Source organism: Podarcis muralis, chromosome 11 (genome assembly GCF_964188315.1).
Source record: "Podarcis muralis chromosome 11, rPodMur119.hap1.1, whole genome shotgun sequence".
Classification (NCBI taxonomy): Eukaryota; Metazoa; Chordata; class Lepidosauria; order Squamata; family Lacertidae; genus Podarcis; species Podarcis muralis.
The window spans coordinates 57,966,889-57,984,270 of record NC_135665.1 but is presented as its reverse complement, the minus strand read 5'-3'; the positions used below and the strand labels follow the sequence as shown (position 1 = coordinate 57,984,270).

Here is a 17,382-nt window from a genome sequence, read left to right as displayed (position 1 = left end):
ACAGCCACTCTGGGCGGCTTCCAATCAAATGTTAAAAACAATACAGCATTAAATATTAAAAACTTCCCTAAACAGGGCTGCCTTCAGATGTCTTTTAAAGAGAAGATAGCTGCTTATTTCCTTCACATGTGAAGGGAGGGCGTTCCACAGGGCGGGCGCCACTACCGCGAAGGCCCTCTGTCTGGTTCCCTGTAACCTCACTTCTTGCAATGAGGGAACCGCCAGAAGGCCCTTGGCGCTGGATCTCAGTGTCCGGGCTGAACGATGGGGGTGGAGACGCTCCTTCAGGTATACTGGACCGAGGCCGTTTAGGGCTTTAAAGGTCAGCATCAACTCTTTGAATTGTGCTCAGAAACGTACTGGGAGCCAATGCAGATCTTTCAGGACCGGTGTTATGTGGTCCCAACAGCCACTCCCAGTCACCATTCTAGCTGCCACATTCTGGATTAATTGTATTTTCCGGGTCACCTTCATAGGTAGCTCCACACTGGATCCGCAGAGCTGCGTTTAAGGGAAAGACCACAGCTCGGTGGTGCAGCGCTGGTTCAATCCACAAGATCTCTAGGTAGGGCAGAGCCACTGCTGGTCACCATAGGCAATTTGATTTGTTGTTGTTGGCATTTGTCTGTCTCAAGAGACAATGACCATCTCACCATCTTAGGGACTCCACTCTGGATATGTGTAGGGTTTACTCCAAAGCCTTGTCTTCTCCCAAAGATATCCCGCAAGGCAGCCGAGGTTTAGAATCAGTTTTCCTTCTCCTAGATGGGCTACCTTCTCAGGTTAACAAGCCCCACCTGCCCCTCACTTCCCTCTACAGCATGGGCAGAAGGCGCATATTATTATTATTATTATTATTATTATTATTATTATTATTATTAATAATAATAATACCATATTTTTCGATCCATAAGACACACTTTTTTCCTCCTAAAAAGTAAGGGGAAATGTCTGTGCGTCTTATGGAGCAAATGCATGGTCCCTGGAGCCAAATTGCCCTGGGGCGAAAAGCAGATTGTGCTTTTATTTTTAGAAAGAGGGAAGGGGGGGTTGAAACAAAGCCGCTGATCGGCAAGCGATCGGAGGGAGGTAAGGCAGCTGGTAAAGGAGGCTGCCTGGGAAGGGGAGGTGGTAAAGACAGCGAACTTGCAAGGAGAGGAGACAGGAATACTAAAAACAAGCAATGAGGAGAGAAATTAGAAGAAAAGGAGGAGCAAAAAACTGTTCCAGCTAAGGAAAAGACACTAAGGCAAACAAGAGGGAAGGGGGTGTTGAAAGGAAGCAGCTGATCGGCAAGCGATTGGGAGGGAGATAAGGGAGGCTAGCGATAAAGGAGGCTGCAGGGGGGGGAGGTAAAAGCCCATGGATCCTCAGGATTTTTGCATTGGGTCGCCCCAAATTCACCATTGGATCACATAGCATGTCCATGGCTACAGCCTGCACCAAAAAACACACACATCCACTGTTTCGTGGTGACACAATGGTGCAAAAATATGGTTACAAAGCACGGATCCACATGGATCCTCAGGATTTTTGCATTGGGCTACCCCAAACTCACTGTCAAATCACATATCATGTCTGTGGCCACAGCATGAACCACAAAAATCATACATCCACTGTTCAGAATATAAAGCGAAAAAATATGGTAATTATTATTATTATTATTATTATTATTATTATTATTATTATTACTATTATTATTTTATTATTTATACCCCGCTCATCTGGCTGGGTTTCCCCAGCCACTCTGGGCGGCTCCCAACACAACACTAAAAACAGAATAAACAGGGCTGCCTTCAGATATCTTCTAAAAGTTAGATAGTTGTTTATCTCCTTGATATCTGATGGGAGGGTGTTCCACAGGACAGGCGCCACCACTGAGAAGGCCCTCCATTCTTGACCATTGGACCCAATATTGGTCTCATCTGCCTAATCTGTTAGAGCCTGTCTTTGCATACAAGGGAAGTCCCTAACTCATTGAGGATTTGGAACCCATCACCTGCCCTCACCTTGTTTAGCTGGTCAGTTGAAGGCATCCCCAGGGTGTGGTCACTGTAGCATAATGACAACTTATAGGAGCCACAGATGAGAGTTGAGTGCAGGGTGGTGTCAGGGAGTGGACTGAGGGGGACGAGACTGGGGAGGAATGGTGGAGATCACTCCCTCCCTTCCCCTGAAGCTTCTAGAGAAGAGGAAGGCAGTATTGAATTACAGCAGTGGTTTGAGGAAAGTCACAGCTCAGAGACAGGTGAACAGAAGAGTTGGGAGGTGTTGGGAGAAGATAAGGCAGAGATGGAGACAGAGCAGCCAGCTGACGCGTTATCACTGGAGAGCATTTCTGACCCCCCTTCTCCCACAACCCAGCATTCATTGAGAATGTAAGAGCAAAGGACTCAGAGACAATTAGCCCCTGGTGGCCACCATAAGGGGAAGTGCTCTTGGTAGGAAGGGAGGTGGGAGGAGCTCAGTTGGAGCAACGACATTAATGGGAGGCAGACTGCATTCCTTTGTCTCTCGATGTGATGATTGAATAAACTCATAAGTAAGAACTCCTCTTTGTTTTTCTCTGCTTCTTGCTGCCACTGGGGGAGGGTAAGATTCCTCAAAGCCTGACATATGGGGACCAAAGGTGGACAAACTACCCAGAAGGAGCACAATGTGCCTACCACCAGAGGTACTACCCCCACAACACACCACACACCCCAGTGTAAGCAATATGGTCTAGATAGACATCTATATATCTCACCGCGCTTCTCCCAGGGGTCATTTCTCCTCTGGTCACTCTACTAAGGATACGTGACCTGACTGCCTGTCCCCAGGCCAGTGGTTGTCTGCAAGGGGTTCCCACACAGTAGGGTTGATGTTGCCAGCTTTCATGTCATGTTTGCGGACCTCTTTGTAACATAGAGTTGGACCCTGCCACCCCAAAGCAAGGCGGAGACCTTTAAAGCTATTTTTGTGCTGGGTTACCCCCAAAAAGGAACTGGCACAACACAGGTGGCGCTGTGGGTTAAAACACAGAGCCTAGGGTTTGCCGATCAGAAGGTTGGTGGTTTGAATCCCTGCGACGGGGTGAGCTCCCGTTGCTCGGTCCCTGCTCCTGCCAACCTAGCAGTTCAAAAGCACATCAAGTGCAAGTAGATAAATAGGTACCGCTCCGGCGGGAAGGTAAATGGTGTTTCCGTGCACTGCTCTGGTTCGCCAGAAGCGGCCTAGTCATGCTGGCCACATGACCCGGAAGCTGTACGCCGGCTCCCTCGGCCAATAAAGCGAGATGAGTGCCGTAACCCCAGAGTCATCTGCGACTGGACCTAATGGTCAAGGGTCCCTTTACCTTTACCCCCAAGAGGAACTGGCACAGAAGGGGTTTGCAAGCCTTGCTTCAGTTTAACTTGTGCTACTTCAACCAGCCTGCCTTCAACCATGTCTGGTTAAAACTGCTCAAGTTAAATGCGCCTAAGATGCCTGCTTCTTGGGAGAAAAGCGATGACAAACCTAGACAGAATCGTCAAAAGCAGAGACATCACCTTGCCAACAAAGGTCCATATAGTAAAAGCTATGGTTTTCCCAGTAGTGATGTATGGAAGTGAGAGCTGGACCATAAAGAAGGCTAATCGCTGAAGAATTGATGCTTCTGAATTATGGTGCTGGAGGAGACATTTGAGAGTCCCATGGACTGCAAGAAGATCAAACCTATCCATTCTTAAGGAAATCAGCCCTGAGTGCTCACTGGAAGGACAGATTCTGAAGCTAAGGCTCCAATACTTTGGCCTCCTTATGAGAAGAGAAGACTCCCTGGAAAAGACCCTGATGTTGGGAAAGATGGAGGGCACAAGGAGAAGGGGATGACAGAGGACGAGATGGTGGGACAGTGTTCTCGAAGCTACCAACATGAGTTTGACCAACTGTGGGAGGCAGTGGAAGACAGGAGTGCCTGGCGTGCTCTGGTCCATGGGGTCACGAAGAGTCGGACACGACTAAACAACTAAACAACAACAACAAAGATGCAATCATACTGGATTTGCTCTCACCTCCACTTTTGGATGGCAGAATGGGGAGCTCTGCCCTGGCGGGTGCTAGTTCTGGGCTGGGTGCATCCAACCCCGATTCAGGAGGTCAGATAAGGGGGTTAGACTGTGCCCAAATTATCTCAGTTTTTCACAGCTTTCTCCAAAGAAACTCAAGACACTAAGAAGGTGTAGCCCAAATGACTATACTGCTAAGCCCCTAACATTTCCCATGACCCAGCAGAAGGAACAAGGATGTCTCCAGAAAGAGCTGGGTTTTTTATTTTTAAAAAACCCAACAACTTCATAATGAAATTTTGCAGCCATTCAGCCTGTTAACGGCGTCTGCAGGAGATACAGTACCAATGAGGGTGGGGCGGGGGAGATTAATTGCTACCCAAATACCCGCCCCCATGGAGGTCCTCTTTCTCCTCACCTGGCTTCACTTCAGCCACCTGTGGGCCTTCGGCTGTTAGCTCCCGCACAATCTCGTTGTCATCCTCGTTGCTATCCAGCCAGCGGTCACAGTTGAATGTGTACTTCTCTTTCGTCAGGGTTTTCAAAAGGGTTACCTTTAATTAAACCCAAATTGAACCAAAATGTTGAATAAGTTCAACGTGAATGAAAGAAGGAGGGTGGAAACTGGAGTAGGGGGAAAAAATGCAATTTACCAAACATGCTGGAGTCGTGTCCCTTTGTAAGGTGGAGGAAATGAGTGTTGATTAATAAGATGGTTCAGTTATTTTATTTCCTCCAGACGAGGCCTCTATTAACCTTGAAATTCAGCTAGCTAAATAACCTGTTGTTCTTTTTCTTCCCCCAGAATACAAAAGGAGGTGTACCCATAAGTACAGACATATAACAGCATATTTTTTTTGGATTTGCTTATGCTGTGGAAAACCTGGGCCAAGCTGCTCACCAGTTGCGTTTGGAACCTCAGACAGGGGGTTGCGTGTCGAGACCCCACAGCCACCCCCTCGTTGGAAATAACTCACACAAGATATTAGGTTTGTGTTATTGGGCAAATTTTGGCCACAACTTTATTGAATTACAGACTGTGAGTGGTATTGGCTTAGGCATTGATTGGACCTGACTATATCTGACTCCTGCCCATTGTGCAGGAAGTCCGGTAAGGGGGAGCCACTAGTAGGGGGAGCTCTGTCGATGCGAACCAACTCAAGCTCCCCCTGGTGTTCCCATTGGGGTCGTGTCAAGGCCCTAGCCCCCAACTGGGCTTCAGACAAGATCAACACCCCCAGATTCCTTTAATGGAATACCCTTAAGCATAGAGGGGCAGGTGATGGCCACACCTCCCCTCCCCCACTCAAGGTCAAACAATGTCTAACAAAGTTGTGATAATTGCTATGGGGTAGGTGAAAACCAAAGGGCCAGTGCCAATTTTCCAAGTGGAAAAATTCCTACCAGGCCCCTCGGACAACCAAGGCGACCAACCGAAGTCCATAGCAAGGCCAGTGCCTAACCTGCAAAATAGGGAGGGAGGGCGGGTGATTGAGGAAGCGAGCCAAAGAGGAAGTCCTCTGGTTCGCTCCTCGGTTTAAACGGCCCCGGCTACACACCCCCAGCCAGCGGGCTCTGACGTGGCCAGGATCCCCCGGCAACGGGGAACAAAGTCCCCCGCCCCCAGTGGGTGGCCACGCAGTCCGCTGCAACTCCTCCCCACTGGGAAGTGGAGCGGATTTATGGAAGCAGCTGTGGGGAGGGAGTGTGGGAAATGGCGTGCTGGGTTGGGGTTAAGCACCTCCCCCATCTGCTTTTCTCCTCCAAACTGTCTCCTCCAGATATTGCCCAATCCTAGTTTGAGAATTTACACCTCAATAGACACATATAAAAGGGACATGGGTGGCGCTGTGGGTTAAACCACAGAGCTTAGGACTTGCCGATCAGAAGGTCGGCAGTTGGAATCCCCGCGACGGGGTGAGCTCCCGTTGCTCGGTCCCTGCTCCTGCCAACCTAGCAGTTCGAAAGCACATCAAAGTGCAAGTAGATAAATAGGTACCACTCCGGCAGAAAGGTAAACGGCGTTTCCGTGTGCTGCTCTGGTTTGCCAGAAGCGGCTTAGTCATGCTGGCCACATGACCAGGAAGCTGTCTGAGGACAAACACTGGCTCCCTCAGCCTATAGAGCGAGATGAGCGCGCAACCCCAGAGTCGGTCACAACTGGACCTAATGGTCAGGGGTCCCTTTACATATATGATTGTGAGGTAAAGTTGTCATCCTGACCACACTTAGCACACAGTACTGAACACAGAAGCCGTTGCTTCTTTTCCAAGCTGACATGCTTAAGACTGTGCTGCAAAAAGGTTTTTAAAACTGATTAATCTAAGAGATTAATCAACTAAACATTGCAGCAGCCTCATTAGCAATCCTCCCACTAGAGAATGAACAAGGGACTCTTTTGCAGCTAGACACCAACCTTTCCTCCAGGAGTGGAAGCAACAGCAAACGAGGACTAATGAGGCCAGAATGACTGCGTAGATGAATCTTGGGAACCAACGTGCATCCGCAATGCTTCATGGTTTACTAACTCCCAGCTAGATCCTCTAAACATCTGTGCAGCGCAAAAGAAGGCAGAAACCTATCATAGCCTATTAGAGGCTCAAAAGCCAAGGTCTGTTAACAATGTGGCCTTATTTTCTTTTTCTTTCTTTTTAAATAAAAAAGGTAAATGGTGAGTTGGTATTGTTGTTGTACACGCCTGCACAGCAAAAGAAAGACGTTTCTAGTGTTTGTTCAGTGCTATCCCAAAAGGTAAAAGTAAAAGACCCCTGGACGGCTAAGTCCAGTCAAAGGCAACTATGGGGTGCAGCACACACCTCACTTTTCAGGCCAAGGGAGCCAGCGTTTGTCCGCAGACAGCTTTCCGGGTCATGTGGCCAACAGGACAAAAGCACTTCTGGCTCGACGGAACACTGTGACGGAAACCAGAGCAGTGCACGGAAACACCGTTTACCTTCCCCGCCACAGCGGTACCTATTTATCTACTTGCACTGGCATGCTTTCGAATTGCTAGTTTGGCAGGAGCTGGGACAGAGCAACGGGAGCTCATCGTCGTCATGGGGATTCGAACCGCCGACCTTCTGATCAGCAAGCCCTAGGCTCAGTGGTTTAGACCACTGCACCACCCATGTCCCGCTATCCAAAGTAGGACTTCCATATAGGAAGACACTGCACTCTGCAGCAAGAACATTTGATAATGGGAGCATAATGAATAAATCTGAGAATTTAGTTTTGGCTTTTAGGAAAAATAGTTTCCAGTTCTCATGCTTGTGAAGGCATGCTTAAGGTGACTGGGTGATGTTGAGCAATGATATCTCAGAAGCTGGACAATGAGCTGAGCAGGATATCCACCCAACTGTCCAATGGTGGGACAACAGAGTCCTACACAAGCATTTTGCCCCACCCTCTGATTGACTAAAAGAAGCAAACAGTGTGCCAAGACCCCGTGACCTGCAATTCCCTGGGGGATAAATACACGCAGAGACCGACAGTATTTGGTTTATGGATTCAAATAGGCCACAACTTCACTGGTTACAGATGTGAGTGGTTTGGGACAGGAAGTGGGTGAAGCCAGACTATATCACTCCAGTCCATTTGCTGGGAGTTGCATCTAAGGGCAATCCATCATTTGGAGGAGCCCTATGACCTACATCAAATAGGGGTACCCCTGGAGGGGTCCCCATTGGTGGAATGGTATGGCCCTAGCCCCCGTCGGGGCATCAGAGAGAAGCCACACCCCCTCGATCGCTTTAACTGTGGGGTGTAAGAATCAGGTACAGTCAAACAAAACATGGCTAGAGTAGACATGAAGGTTGTCTCAGTCCTCCAGCTGGAACTTCCTGCTTTCCAGGACTGAGACAAAACTTCCTGTGTGTAACTTGAGATGTGTGTGGCCTCTCCTGAAGTAGAAAGAACCAAAACCACAGACTGGCGACCATCTTGTCTCTCTTGTCTCTATCGATGCCATCTTAACGACAGCACTACTAAAATGCACCCTTAGCTCCAGGCCAAGAGAGAAAAAGGGGGGCTTTCTCCCATAAGGAGATAGTCACCACATTTAAACTATGTTCTAACCTTTTAAGTCTGCCTTCTGGGAACCTTTGTGTGACCAGATGATTACTTGTGAGTAAATGTTTTATAGTTTACAGAAGACTGTGCAGTGTCTTATTTTAGGAGGGATTAAATGGGGAAAATACCAGGAAATATTTACAGAGACTCTAACGAGTCTGAGCAAGCTATCTGCTGCGCGTGTGTTTAAATAAAAGGGGGATGTTAACTCTGCTGATTTTGTTGAACTTGTAAAGACAAGTTGGGATAGGATATCTTAGACAATATATCGTCCCCCACATCCCTAAACATCCCCACATTAACAGGATACCCTTAATGAGTAAGGGCAGACGAAGGCTACATCCTCCCCTCCAGCCAAACAAAGGCTTACCCAATGCCTAACCTCACAACGTTGTGACGATTGCTATGAAGTAGGCGAAAAGCAAATGGCTGGTGCCAAGGCTAGCCACCTCTGCCCTATGAAAAGATCATCATGGTCCTTCTGCTGCCAATCTTGCCCCTGCAACTTAGAGCTACAGAGAACTCTTGGGTGTGCCTTAGAAAGGCCTCAGAGTACAGGGAAGGAGGCCCAACACATACTGAATCAAGTGTTCACCCTCTAATAAACCCAAGGAATAACATTTTGCAGCGCGGAGGAGTTCCATGGTAGTTCCTCAGGGTCTCCTCAGCAGGTAAGTCAACATGGTTCCATGGCAGACCTACATTTTGGGGGCCCTGAAGCTTGAACTGTCATGGGAGCCCCTTCACTACCAGCAATGGGGTCTGGGTAACCGCTGTTATCTTCTTCAATGGGGTTGTTCCATGACCGATCACTACACCTTAACAACATCTGTGCTACTGACTCTCAGACTATGGGACTGTTGAAATATGTACAACAAAAAGTTGCTGTGGCTCAAATTGGGTCTACTAGACCCAGAGGTATAGCATGGGGAGGCCAGGGGGCCGTGGCCCCGAGTACACATTTTTGAGGGGGTGCAATCAGGCACGGAGCCCTGGCAGTTGAGGCACGGCAGCAGGCGGGTTGGTTTAGTAGGCAGGTGGATTGAGGCAGCGGTAGAGGAGGCTGATGGAGGCAGGCTCTGTTCATCCTCTGCATGTGTCCCCACCCCAGCTGCCCAGTCCACCAGGGGAGTGCAAAACTTTCCTCACACCAGGCATCAGCAACCCATGCTATACCACTGACTAACATGCTACACCACTGACTAAACCCACTATTTTTAAGCAGTGTGTACTAAAGTCCCTCCAGGATTGGGAGCCCTGAAGATTAAGATTCATTAGTTTCACTGTAAACCAAGCATGCAAATAATGATAAGGATGATGATGATGATATAATTTATATCCTGCCCATCTGGCTGGGTTGCCCCAGCCACATGTCAGTGTTCAAGCGTTAGATAAGGACGCAAGTTCATGGAAACAATAAGCTCTTGCTTATCACAGGGGATTGATCTTGCCCCCATAGTGCAATCTCTCCTGCTGGCTTTTTACCTTATGTAGATGCCAGCCAGCAAATGGGCTCCTCTTCTCGTGCCATATCCGGATCTTGTACAAATTGCCCAGATCTGGGAGCTCAATCTGCAGGAAACATGGGTAAAACACATCAGTGGTGGCCTTTTTCTACTACAGGCACAATCTGGGGGAAGATCAGGCCCCCGGGGGAAATAAAACTGGAGATGCACAAGAACAGCAAAATCCATTAGGGGCATTTTCTGTGCAACCTTTGGTGGAGCCAAAAGCTTGTTGCACAAGAACAAGGGGCACGATTCTTCTCCGGTTCAGATTAAATCTGAACCGGAGAAGAACGCAGGCACCATAATTTTCACCTTGTATTTAAGGCAAGAATTTGTCACACGTTCAGCATTCTGAGTCAATGAAGCGCCAACATAGCTGACATCTCCAATAAGTTTCCTATTTCCTTCCTTTTATAAGGGCTATTAAACCCTTTCACATAAACCACGAGGAATTGACTGGCTATTCTTCTGTGCCATTTAACCAGCACTAACTGCAAACAGGAAGCGTCTGGGCTGATTCCCAGGTTAACACGGCAGTAAACACAAGTCTGTTTGGAGCACACGTGGCAGACAGGAAGGCATACCATGAATTTGTCCGTTTGTCCAGCTTCAAAGTTATCAGAGTTATTGTCCAGCTTCATTTCGTCGGACTTTCCTTTGTCACCGTAAACCTGGAGGAAGATGGGGGCGTCTGTCCCTGCGCCCTTAATATCACTTGTCCATATCCACAGGGACCAAGGGTTTTCTTATAAAACAAAAGGTTCTGAATCACTGAATTAGAATAGTGAAAGCCGGTGATAAAGGAAAAACAAAGAAGGAACCCAAACCAAACCACCAGAGATGAATAGAGAGGTCCTTTTTTATAAAGCATGTGCCCAGCGCCTTGAACACCAGTTATGTTGTGAAGATGTGCAACAGGGGAATCTCTTCTCATAGCCTGGAGATGCCGCAATGTGAATCACTTTGCAAACAATCCATGAAAACCTTCTCTCCCATTTCAGCTCAACATCGCACTCACGCTAGCCCCAGTCCATTGCTTCCACTTGCGTATGTGAATTTCTCTTGCCTCCCAAGAGCAAAAGGGTCTGATCTCATGCAACACTGCACTTTCACAAAGTGGACTGTAATGTTGTGAGTCTAAACCTGGGAGCAAGTGTGCAGTCAGGTAACTGGTGAGTTAAGACACTGGACTTAATGGTCTCATTGCAGAGGGGGGACATGACTTTACATAGTAATGTGGGTTACTTTTAAAAGTGAAAATCCAGTCCTGCTGTGTTTAGGGTCCCTCCCATTCATTTTTCCTGAGTAGGGCCCTGATCTTCTGCCTCAAAATCCCACCCAAAAGCCATGACTGCCAGCAGACAGCCAGTGTCAAATCCTGGCTCAGCTATAAAGCTCTCTGAGGAACGCTCCTCACTAAGGTGTCAACCGGGGTCTGATCTTTACTACTTAAGACTCACAAGATGGAATGTTTCCCCACAGAAAAAAAATGAGAGAAATCCTTGCATATATAGTGTGTCAGGCACAGGGAGTTTTTTCTAGAAAAAGAGGTGCTGGAAATTACTGCCCTTTTTTTAGGGGGGAGCATCTAGCCAAAGGGGAGATCGCCCCTTCTCTTCTTACACCAATGAATAATAATAATAATAATAATAATAATAATAATAATAATAGGCTGGAGGGGCCCTGAAATGGTGGTACAGTCCCTACCTCATGGGGTTATTGTGAGGATAAAGCAGGGTAGCCCATATACATCACCCTGAGGCAGGCACCCCCAAACTCAGCCATCCAAATGTTTTTGGGACTACAACTCCCATCATCCCTAGCTAACAGGACCAGTGGTCAGGGATGATGGGGATTGTAGTCCCAAAACATCTGGAGGGCCGAGTTTGAGAATGCCTGCCCTGAGGTCACCGGAGAAAAGTTGCAGATACGCACGGCTATGATGACTGGCAACAACTGTGCAAATATTCAGCACTCTTCATGGCAACACACCACCGGTTTGAGGAAAAATCCTGAGCGAGAAAGCATATCCTTTCCGAAGCAGGCGAGGGAGATGACAATACAAGTTTATCCCGTTGTATGGCAGCGAAAGGTCACCAATTACTCAAGGGCACTGCTTCCTCCCCGTTTAATATACAACATCCACAAAGGGATTACGCTGTCAATAGCAGTCAGGGTCGATAATATGGCAGTTTAAAGGTCATAAATGCTTTCGCAGAATGGACTGCGCTGCAGAGATAAAGTGGCTGTCACATTAAGCGATGTTCGCTGTAATGAGCGCGGCTGCAATGGAATCGCTCCTTAAATGGGACAAACCGTTCATCACAGAGGCGTCTTGATCATGCAGCCCCTTAACTAATTTTATAAGCATTCATTGCACTGATGTGATATGGACTGGAGGAGGGACAATGTAAATTCTCCCCGCCAGTTATGAACCTTATGCAGCAATTTGTCCCCAGCGGATCTGGAGGACAGCAGACACCCTGGAGCCAGCAGGGATTGAGAACATACTTGGAATCTTCTATTTAGCAGGTTGGGCACTCAAGCACTGATGGCTATCACTCATGTGGCAGAGAGTTCCATAGTTTTGAAGGGGGAAGGAATGGGTTTCTGTGCAGTCAGTTTGAAACTGACCCAAAATCCCCATTTTTCCTCCTCCAAGGAAGCATTTCTAAAATGCTCTAACCTGAGCTCTTGAGCCAAAACCCAGCTGTATAAACAAGTGCTCAAAGCTCTCTCCCTTATCAGTCTGTGACGGCAATGAGTGGCCTTGCCAGTTCCAGTAGAGCAGGGATGACGCGTCTGGGTCTTATCTTACATCCTGACCCCAAAGACCACAAAGACGCACAGACCTTGTCAAGTCTGACAAGAGACCCGGGAACGGCGCCAGGAGTTGGTGACCTCCTGCCCCAAGATAAGAGTATAGGAACAGGAACAACCTTTTATGGTCAAGAGTACAGGAAGAGGAAAACCCTTTTATGGTTAAGAGTACTGGAGTAGGAACATATGTGATGTCAACCTGTGTGTATAAGCTGATGTGGCTGGATTCCTGGGGAAGGGGGGAGAGGGTGCCTGGAGGATATATATACTGCATGAAATCTCTCATTTCTTTGGACTTGCTGTGAACTGACCACGCAAGTGCCTTCTGCTATCCGGAGAGCAGAATAAACTCTTTCTCTGAAGCAACCTCGGTGTCATTTGACTTCCTTTCTCCCTCCCTGGAGCAAAGTAGACCCCACCAGTCGGTAAAGTCTAATCAGGCTAGAGTTTAACTACATGAGGCGTGAAGAAGTATTTTCTTTCATCTGTCCTGAATCTTGCAACATCCAGAATCCTGAGATGTTCAGGTGTTCTAGTGTCATGGAAGGGGGAGAAAACCTTTTCTCTCTCCACTTCCTCCATGTCACACATGATTTTATAAAGTCGTAGCTTGTCAACTCTTACTCACATTATCTCTAAACTAAAAAGGCCATCTTTTGACTTTTTTTTTTACTCAGACCAGTGGCTTCCTCCCCCCCCCCCCCCCGGTAAAAAATAGGAGGTGCCTGGACTCACATATGGACAACACTGCTGTGGATGCCAATATAAAATGGCTGCCATAGGAGGAAAAAGAAGAAGATGAATTTTTGGTTCTCTGTACCAAGAAAGAACTGTCAGCAGAAAAAAACAACCCTGAGTGCTCCCAAGGGCAGGAGGGTTTTCAAATAATGATGGATGCCCTTCAAGCTTTGCTCTTTCGCACTTACTTTTCAGTCTCTTCTTACGCAGCGAGACCATTTCGTACAGCTCCCGTTCCACCAGTCCATCACCGTCATCCTCATCCAGCCACTTCCCACACGGGAAGGTCTGTTCGATACCAGTAAATGGGCAATACACCACCACCTGGAAGGGGAAAGGGAGCGCCGGAATAGACCATCCGTTTTTCTATTGCCCACACCCTCCTAGTGAGACATAATGCATTCACAAACACATAGGAGCCAACTCCCAGGGGCCAAGGTCCCTTCAGTCTCCCCAATAAAACATTTGAGGGGGCCCAAAGTTAATGGGCATTAACATTAGTGCAAAATTTCTCCTCATACAATTTTGCCTAACATACACATTTTTGCCATGAAATATCCCCCGAAACAATGCATTTTTATGGACACTCTACTTGGCAGGAGAACGTCACTCCAAAATTCAGAGAGGTGCAAATTTTCAAAGGATGGCTGTGTTTTGGTTCCCACATGATTTCAGGAAATGCTAATTAGTTAGGTTAGCCTACAAATGCGGACTGAATTGAATTTATCCATTGCCCCTATTCCTTCAAATATTTGGAGTTGGCTATCACATCACCCCCCTCCTTCCTAAAACAAGCCACTCATCCCTCTCCTGTTCCTCCCACCCCTTCCGAGCACAATTCAAAGTGTTGGTGCTGACCTTTAAAGCCCTAAACAGCCTCGGTCCTGTATACCTAAAGAAGCATCTCCATCCCCCTCAGGTCCAGTGCTGAGGGCCTTATGGCGGTTCCCTCGCTGCGAGAAGTGAGGTTACAGGAAACCAGGCAGAGGGCCTTCTCGGTGGTGGCACCTGCCCTGTGGAACGCCCTCCCAGCAGATGTCAAGGCAATAAACAACTATTTTACATTTAAAAGCCAACTGAAGGCGGCCCTGTTGAGGGACATTTTTAATATCTGGTGCTGTATTGTTTTTAATATTCGGTTGGAAGCCGACCAGAGTGGCTGGGGAAACCCAGCCAGATGGGCGGGGTATAAATAATAAATTATTATTATTATATATAACTGAACTGCAAAACCGCAATGTCCACAAATCGCAGGATGACACAGCTCTTGGGTTTGATCCGGAATCTGCTGCCTCTTCCTAGATATTAAGGCAAACCTGCCACAAATGACCTCCACATCCCTTCTGCACAACTGTAAGAGTGACTGAAAAGGTGGAGAGGGAATGCCGTCCCCCAATCTTGCAACTGCAGAGCAGCCCGGGCGCCTAATGAGCACGCAATTGATTTCTGCATAAGTTTCAGTGCCGCACGGCATATATTAGGCGAAATCAGATTTGTGGGACGCATTATTGCATTGTATCGACTGGCTAACCTGACAGCAGCATCACTGAAGCAAGAGCTGAAACATCCTTCAAGCCTTCCAAGTCACTCTGGTCAGAACACAAATAGGGGGAAAGTGACTGGACAGCTGTCCAAAGGCTTGAAGTGACCCATCCTCACCTTCTCGCAGTACCAGCCGCAGCCGACACCTGCATTGTCATGTCCAATTGAGACGCGGCTCAAGGGACTCAGGAGAGCAGCTATCTCCACGTTGAAAAGATCGGTCCTGGCACGCTCGAACTCGCCTCCTTCCAGGAAGACCTTCCCACTGTTCTTCAGCCCTTTGGAGCCGTGCATGACCATATGGATTTTGGAGTTCGTGCCAGCCCCTCTGATGTCCCCAGTCACCACAGCCACGTTGTAGACAATGCCTGGATGGTGGGAGATGGGAGAAGACGCAGAGAGGGAGATGAAGAACCACCACAGTGGAAGTCTTGGCGTCTGCTCATTCGGCAACACTTTTTACAGGGGAAGTGGGGGAAGTTGCCAGCCCAAGGGCCACATTCATTCCTGGGAAGGCTTCAGGGGGCCACGTGCTAAAGGTGGGTGGGGTCAGAGGCAGAGCTATGCCTGCTAACTTTACCTTTGCGCTCTATGTGGGGCTACCTTTGAAGGTGACCCAAAAACTGCAATTAATCCAGAATGCGGCAGCAAGACTGGTGACTGGGAGTGGCCGCCGAGACCACATAACACCAGTCCTGAGAGATCTGCATTGGCTCCCAGTACGTTTCCGAGCACAATTCAAAGTGTTGGTGCTGACCTTTAAAGCCCTAAACGGCCTCGGCCCAGTATACCTGAAGGAGCGTCTCCACCCCCATCGTTCTGCCCGGACACAGAGGTCCAGTTCCGAGGGCCTTCTGGCGGTTCCCTCCCTGCGAGAAGCCAGGTTACAGGGAACCAGGCAGAGGGCCTTCTTGGTAGTGACACCTGCCTGTGGAACGCCCTCCCATCAGATGTCAAAGAGAAAAACAACTACCAGACTTTTAAAGACATCTGAAGACAGCCCTGTTTAGGGAAGCTTCTAATGTTTAATGCTGTATTGTTTTTAACACTCAATTGGGAGCCGCCCAGAGTGGCTGGGGAAACTCAGCCAGATGGGCGGGGTATAAATAATAAATTATTATTAGTATTAGTATTATTAGTATTATTAGTAGTATTATTATAGTAGGCAGGTTTCTATGGGACACGGGTGGTGCTGTGGGTAAAACCTCAGCGCCTAGGACTTGCCGATCGCATGGTCGGCAGTTCGAATCCCCGTGACGGGGTGAGCTCCCGTCGTTCGGTCCCAGCTCCTGCCCACCTAGCAGTTCGAAAGCACCCTTAAGTGCAAGTAGATAAATAGGTACCGCTTTATAGCGGGAAGGTAAACGGCGTTTCCGTGTGCTGCTCTGGTGCCGGTCCACCAGAGCAGCTTTGTCACGCTGGCCACATGACCTGGAAGTGTCTGCGGACAGCGCTGGCTCCCGGCCTCTAGAGTGAGATGAGCGCACAACTTAGAGTCTGTCAAGACTGGCCCGTACGGGCAGGGGTACCTTTACCTTTACCTCTAGGCAGGTTTCTACCCACATTCATACACCCATCTCTATATGGGCAAGGAAGAGGTATTGTTAGAGTTGAAGAGCACATTCCACTCAGCTAGGGTTCAATCCTTACTCAGTGTCAAGGAGCCGTCAGAAGAGCCGGGTCAAGCACAGGGAAGCGTACACATGGCAGGCACAGAATGCAATTCACTCTTTATTAACAGAAAACAACAGCACAGCAGAGTCCTCTGGTTCATCCAGTTGAGACACTGCTGAAACTGACCAGTATCTCCACCCTTCCCCTCTAGCCTAGGGTTACCAGACATCCCTGTTTCCCAGGGGCGGTCCCCGGATTTGCAAATTTGTCCCCAGACAAATTCCATCCCCAGAATGTCCCCGGATTTCATCTAATGTCCCCGGGAAATGTGGCAGTAGCAGCAGCAGCCCCAGCAGCCCGGAGCCAGCCTGGTAGTGCAGTTGGCTCTGGCTGGCTTCAAGAGCTGGCCGCTGCCGTGGCGCCCACCATTTTGCCTCGCTGGAAGTCCCCATATGATATGTTGCCCCACAAGACACATCATATCAGGACTCGGAATAGGGGCTGAAGACACAGTGCTGGGTGCCGGCGTCGGGCGAGAGCTGCACGGGATTGTTGAACTGTGCAGGGTTGGTGCGCCACTGCAACTTGGCACTCAGCTCACCATCAGCACCGCTGCCTAAGGCAGTCAGCTCCGGCTCCGGCTCGGCCTCTGGGTGGTGCTTCGGCGGCTGTGGCTGCTGCTCGGCTTTGCCACTGTGCTCCTTGACTTGCAAGCAGCAGATCAGCTTGTTGGCCAGCTCATCGTTGGCCATCACAGATGAGAGGCAAGCAGGAGACGAGCCTCCTCCCACTCGCTTGCCACTGGCTCTGCCCCGGACCCGCTGACTGGGCAGCCACTGGAAGATGACTGCGCAGGAGATGCCCAGACAGGTGGGCAGGGCAGCAGCAGGAGGAGGGGGGTTCTGCTAATGCTTACTCCTGAGTAAGCCTGTAGAGGATCGCAGTGCAAGGACGGAGAGGGAGGGAGGGAGGGGGGAAGCATGGCTAGTGCTCCAAGAAAGGCCAGGACTCAGAGGAAGGCCGCGCAACAGAGGAGACCACAGAAGAGAAGATATTACTTCTTCTTC

The 17,382-nt window shown here is 48.8% G+C and overlaps 1 protein-coding gene across 1 annotated transcript in view; it reads right to left on the bottom strand.

Moving 5' to 3' along the window:
- Positions 1-17,382, bottom strand: part of LOXHD1 (lipoxygenase homology PLAT domains 1) — a 184,802-nt gene that overhangs the window by 105,424 nt on the left and 61,996 nt on the right. Inside the window, exons 8-12 of the mRNA XM_028749019.2 lie at positions 14,819-15,069; positions 13,348-13,483; positions 10,186-10,346; positions 9,579-9,665; positions 4,444-4,579 (exon numbers count right to left, since the gene is read on the bottom strand). Coding sequence (XP_028604852.2) covers positions 4,444-4,579; positions 9,579-9,665; positions 10,186-10,346; positions 13,348-13,483; positions 14,819-15,069 — 771 coding nt within the window. The remainder of the gene's footprint in view (positions 1-4,443; positions 4,580-9,578; positions 9,666-10,185; positions 10,347-13,347; positions 13,484-14,818; positions 15,070-17,382) is intronic.